This window comes from Cebus imitator, unplaced genomic scaffold, assembly GCF_001604975.1.
Source record: "Cebus imitator isolate Cc_AM_T3 unplaced genomic scaffold, Cebus_imitator-1.0 Scaffold224, whole genome shotgun sequence".
Classification (NCBI taxonomy): Eukaryota; Metazoa; Chordata; class Mammalia; order Primates; family Cebidae; genus Cebus; species Cebus imitator.
In genome coordinates this window covers 3,565,001-3,571,097 of record NW_016107539.1, presented here as the reverse complement: position 1 = coordinate 3,571,097, position 6,097 = coordinate 3,565,001, and the positions used below count along the sequence as shown (strand labels likewise).

The 6,097-nt window shown below is 40.3% G+C and overlaps 1 protein-coding gene across 1 annotated transcript; it reads left to right on the top strand.

Moving 5' to 3' along the window:
* Nucleotides 1-305: 305 nt before the first annotated feature.
* Nucleotides 306-2,880, top strand: LOC108281354 (NADH dehydrogenase [ubiquinone] 1 alpha subcomplex subunit 9, mitochondrial-like). Its single transcript, XM_017496903.2, has 2 exons — nt 306-671; nt 2,305-2,880. Exons 1-2 carry the CDS (start codon nt 567-569, stop codon nt 2,473-2,475), a joined length of 276 nt encoding a protein of 91 aa, XP_017352392.1. The 5' UTR covers nt 306-566; the 3' UTR covers nt 2,476-2,880.
* Nucleotides 2,881-6,097: the final 3,217 nt, after the last annotated feature.

The window sequence follows — 6,097 nt, the reverse complement described above, 5'->3', positions numbered from 1 at the left end:
ATTTAAGGAGCCCTTCAGTTTTCATTAGCAGTGAAGAGATGGTAGTAATCAAGATAGGTGGCCTTTCTTGTCCTGGGTTTATATTGTCATCCTGATTTGAACCATAGATTTTTGGTTTCTCCTTGCTTTGGGATTTTTTTTTCCCGCAAGGGCCCCAGCTTTTAGGGATGACATTTTATATTTTACACACCACTTAGCTTGCCCTGTGTCTGTAAAGGCAGCATATTTGAATATATGAAGTTTAGATTAGATTGAATTTCACAGTTTGGTTGAATATTGGAGTTTCTCTGTTTGCTTTGTTGTTTCTTGGTTTTATTTCATTTTAAGTTTAAGATCTGTTGTTTCTTTGGAGGAGAACAAGGTGTGCTAGCAGTTACAGCAGCCAACTGGGTTGGCCTGAGAGGAGACGGCCTGAAAAGCAGAGGTAGCCTCACAGGTCAAGGTGCCAGGATGTTGGTTATTTTCTTAAAAACCAACCAACCAACCAAAAACCACAATTCAGACTGTTCTACAGCAGTCTGTCTTCCTGTGGTTCTTATAGGCTAGCTTAAATCTTGGGTAGAGAGATGCTTATCACATGTGCTATATATCTTTCTTTTTCCAGAGGGATAGCAAGAATATTTGAAATAAGTCCATTTGAGCCCTGGACAACGAGGGATAAGGTGGAGCGGGTGAGTGTATGTGTGGAAAGCATCTGCCTGGGCAGACAAGAAGTCAGACTTATTTTGGTCTGCCTGCTTGCTTGTTTCCCTGCTCTTGTCTGTTTGCTGTTCTTGCTGTTTGTGGTCAACCCCTCTGCTAGCACTGAAACTCATCCAGCTGCCCTACTCCAGGGGGCGGCTCCTCCATACCTGCCCGTCATTATCAATGTTTCTTTCTCTGCTGGATCATTCCCATCAACACACAAAAATGCCTAATAGCTCCCCTGCCAAAGCCTCTCTTCCTCCCATCACTCTTCCAGCTACTTTGCTGTTGTGTGCCTTCATGTCGTAACACCTCCTCACATCCTGACGAAACTGTTGCCAGTTTTTTCATCCTTTCCTTAACCTATTCCAACCAGGCTTTTATTCCTATTTCTCCCCTAAACCTCTTTTCAAGGCACCCACAGTCTCCGTGCTGCCAAATGCAGTAGTCAGTTCTCAGACCTCATGTCATGTTCCTGTGCATTTGCTGCTAGGGAGGATGCAAAATAAAATAATAATACTATACCCAGTACTATACCCAATACTATACCGTATCTACCTTTGAAGACCTATGGACCATATATTGACAAGAAGCAGCTAGATTGTCCCCTGAATGCTACCTAAAAGCTCATGTGTAGAGAATATGAGAAAACAGTGCTTAGGGAACATGTGGAAGTCAGCAGCTCTCATACTGGCTGCGTCTGGAGAGCCGAGGCCATTTCTGTGATGTCCCTTCTGTGTTTATGAAATATCAGTCAGGATAACTGGTGGCCAGACACTTCAGTTTATCTTACACCAAAGTGTCTCTTACATTTATAATTGAGAATATGCTGATACAGTGGCAAGAGTGGGTTTTGAATTTGGTTTGCCAGCTAGCTTACAGCACTCTGGTGAAAGAATTGCAGACTTTCAGGTGGGTAGGATGAGGGATTGATGCTGCTCTAGGTGCAGATGGATTCCATTATGTGCTTTTGAATAATCTGAGATCTTTGCAAACTTTACAGTTCATTGCCTTTCCCTAAAAACAAGATGGGTTTAGTTTTCTCGCTCTGCACTGAACATTAGTCAACCCAGGTTGAGTATAGCTGGAGCAAAAAGAGGTCATTGGTTTTTGTTTTTAATGGGCGAGGAACAAATGCTGTTATCTCCTAAATTCAAAGTTAAAACTGAGTCAGAATGCCCATGCTTAGAAAATAGGGACATGAGAGAGCTCAGGAATGGACTGGCTCTGCTTTAGGCCTGATTTTATTCCTAAACCCTCCTGTTAAGCCTCCCCTGGCAAGTGTGATGACTTGCGCTTCCCTGCCCTAGATTTATTTCTGTGGAAATCTGTATATAGAATGTACAACATGTAGTAGTGCCAACATCCTGTGCTCGTGACTACCACTGGGGACCTCGATCTGAAACTTGGTGATCTTGCCCTTTTTTTGTCTTAAGCCCTCATTCTGTGTTCTGCTTTTATAGTGATTTGCATGAATCGAAAATTGCCCCATATTCTTTGAAAGCAATTAAGTCTCAATAATAGGACTCATGCCCGCTTGAATGTTTAAATGCATGCCAGGATAGCACTTTGTTCTCGGCCAGTTTTCAGCATTGTCTACGGTCCTTTGTTTATTCAAAGATTCACATCACAGACATGAAATTTCCTAAGCTGCCCGGCTTAAAAGACCTCGGTATTCAGCCAACACCACTGGAACTCAAGGCCATTGAGGTGCTGCGGATACATCGCGCTTACCGCTGGCTGACTGCTGAAATTGAGGATGCGAAGCCGGCCAAGACCGTCAACTTTTAGTGCCCCTCAAGCAGCTCTTGGTTTTGATGTCTTTTGGGTCAGCCAATGTGGTTGAGCACCCAGCCAGGTGGTCTCTTTAAAGAATCCTGTACACAGTCAATAAGGTCGTACTATTAAAACATTTGAGGTTGAATTCTGCGGTATTTTCTTTCTTGATTTATAAAATGAGAAATGCAGTCATTTCAAACTTGAGCATAATTTTTTGTTAAACATACATATTTAATAATGACATATATATTATTTATTCTCTGAAATGCCAGAGAGCTTGAATTTTCCTTTGACAAGCCACTTCTAGCATATGTTCTGGAAGACAAGGACCCTTTTTAATGTTAAAATATCGTAAAGACCCCAAGTGATATGTGATTGTTTTTAAATCTTTATTAAATTAGAGAATATACAATATCCTTTAACCCAAATGTGTTTACACTAAAGGTGTTTTAAAAATTTATTTTAATAATGTCCATATACCTTCTAAAAATAGTAGTACATATATAGAAAAACATTGTCTATAGGTTCTTAAAGCCCTTGCTGTAATTCTACAGTCTTCTTGGATCTGAGCTATCTGAAGCTAGCCCCATGCCCGTAGTACCACATCTGGATTCTTTCCAGACATACAGGTTTAGATAGATTCTCTTCCCATGCAAAGGAGATGCTTCAGCCTCTATGCAAGTAGTGCCGGCACTTAGGAATTAGGACTTTCTAATTAAGTCCTTAAAATTGCAGCCAAGATCCAGATGAACAGTTGGTTTAGTGTTAGCATATCCCCCCAGTACAGTATGATTTAAAACTCCCAGAATTTGTGGTGAAGCCAATATGGTGATCCCAGGGTTAGTCACTGAGTTTCACTGGATTTCAGCCTTTTGATCTACATTTGGGACAGGAATGTCGGTAAAAACCCAGTTTGATTATGGTAATGCCCATCTCCTCCTTATAGAGAAAGGTATATCAGTGTTGAAGGTAAGTTCTCCACCTGCCCTTTTTGCATGCATCAGAATAGTTTTGTCCCAAAACAGGCAACAGTGTGCTACTCCAAGTGTGGTCCATAGATCTCCAGCATTGGCATCACCTTGGGACTTGTTAGAAATGCAGAATCCAGACTGGGCACCGTGGCTTACACCTGTAATCCCAATGCTTTGAGTTGCTGTGGTGGGAGGGTCGCTTGAGGCCAGGAGTTGGCAATATGGAAAGACCTTGTCTCTACAAAAAAAATTTGAAAAAGTTAATAGGGCATGGTGGCACGTACCTGTAGTCTCAGTTGCTCGGGAGGCTAAGGTGTGAGCATTGCTTGAGCCTGGGAGTTTGAGGTTACAGTGAGCTATGGTAGTGGCACTGCACCTCAGCCTGGGAGAGAGTGAGATCCTGTCAAAAAAAAAAAAAAAAGGCAGAATCCTAGGCCATGTCCTGTCCCAGGCCTGTTGAATCAGAATATGCATTTTAGCAAGGTCTCCAGGAGACTTGTATGCACATTAGGTTATGAGAAACACCGCCATACACAAGAGCTATATCGGAGTTCGGTGTGACTCCTGTTTTTAATCCAGCTTGCTGACCAGTGCCCCAGACCTACTGAACCAGACTCTCAGGATGGAGGGCCCAGGAATTTTAGTTTTATTAAACATTCCAGTTTATTCTGTACACTAGTATGTCAGAATCAGTATACTAGGGAAAAGAACGCAACTCCAACTTCACGTTTTTTCTTCAGATATCACCTGTTATTTTGGATTACACCCCTGCTGGCAGTAAGCCAGCCAGTAGGCACAGAAATGGGTAGATTTAATTTGAAAAGAAACTATAGTCCTATAATGCACATTGTCCTCACTTGTAATATCTGTATTTCTTTCCTTTTTTTGATTCTTTAAAAAAATTTTTTATTGATGCATAATAGATGTAAATATTGTCAGGGTATATGTAGTAATTTGATATATTCCTATAACCAAGTCAGTGTAATTGGGATATCCATCACCTTACATATTTACCTTTATGCGGGTAGCATTTGAATTACTCTCATCTAGCTCTTTTGAAATGTACAGTAGATTAGTATTAACTTTAGTTACCCTGCTGATCTCTTGAACACCAGGTCTTATTTCTTAAAATTTTAACTGTAATTGTCTACATTTTGTAGCAATGCTGTTTCTCATCTCTAACTTGTATCAGAACTCAGGATGCTACATACTTCTAAAGCTATAATTGAACCAGGATAGATTTTGCTTCCTGTTCACACCCAGCCCCGACTTTTGTAACAAATAGTTTGTAATGCACTTTTTATTATCCTGATATGGAAGTCATAGTTACTATAACCTGTCTATATTTGTAATCAAAATACAACTAATGCCTTATGTAAACAAGAAGTGAAAGGAAAGTAATACACAGTAAGATGTATATACAGCACGCCAACACTGAAGGCATGATGAAGTCGTCCGTTGCTTGCATCCATATGGGCAATCACCATGACTGTGATAACAAATGCAGACTGGTCTGATGCAGGGGCAGGTCACAGTCTCCACTTAAATGCCATCAGCAGCATTGCTATTATGTCAACTTCTGAAATAGTGAACGACTTCCAGTAAAGTTCAAAACAAAATCGAATAGAATCTTCCCTAAATTTATATGATTCTTGCATTCCTAGAAAATTCAGTATATATTAAACCCATAATAAAGGTCCTGTTTATGTAACCTAGATATAAATCCAATGAAATACATACAAGATGTATATGAGGGAAACTACAACCTCTGATGAAACAAATCAAAGAAGAACTACATAAATGGAGAGATATTTTAAGTTCATGGATAGGAAGATTCAGGACTGTCAAAATTTGCATCTTTCCAACTTGATCTATAGATTTAATGCAATTCCAATAAAAATCCCAGCAATTTATTTTATGGATATCAAGAAATTAATTCTAAAGTTTACATGCAGAGGCAAAAGATCCAGACTAGCTAACATAATACTTAAGGAGAAGAAAAATGGAAGAACGCAGACTACCTGAATTCCAGACTTTTTTTTTTTTTTTTTTTTTTGAGACAGAGTTTGGTTCTGTCACCCAGGCTGGTAGTGCAGTGGCGTGATCTCGGCTCACTGCGACCTCTGCATCCTGAGTTCAAGATATTCTCCTGCCTCAGCCTCCCCAGTAACTAGGATTACAGGCGTGTGCCACCACACCCAGCTATTTTTTTTTTTTTTTTTTTTGTATTTTTTAAAGTAGAGACAAGGTTTTGCTCTGTTGGCCAGGCTGGTATTGAACTCCTAACCTCAAGTGATCTGCCCATCTCAGACTCCCAAAGTGTTGGGATTACAGGCGTGAGCCACTGTGCCCGGCCTCCAGACTTCCTATAAAGCCACAATGATGAAGACAGTGTGGTATTGACAAAAGAAGGGACAAATAGGTAAACAGAACATAATAGACCTTTCTTTTACTTGGCTGAAATTCCAAAGTAACTTTTCCTAAGTGCTTCTTCCAATATTTGTATAAACTGATAGTTCTACCTTTGAATTATTTAAAGTCTCAGTAGAATGCCTAAATGAAATGGAAACTGAGCTGTTGGCTGGCACATGGCAGCTGGTAGGTAAGGCAGTGCTTCAAATCATTATCCATCAGATAACATGCAAGGAACTGAGGGTCATGAA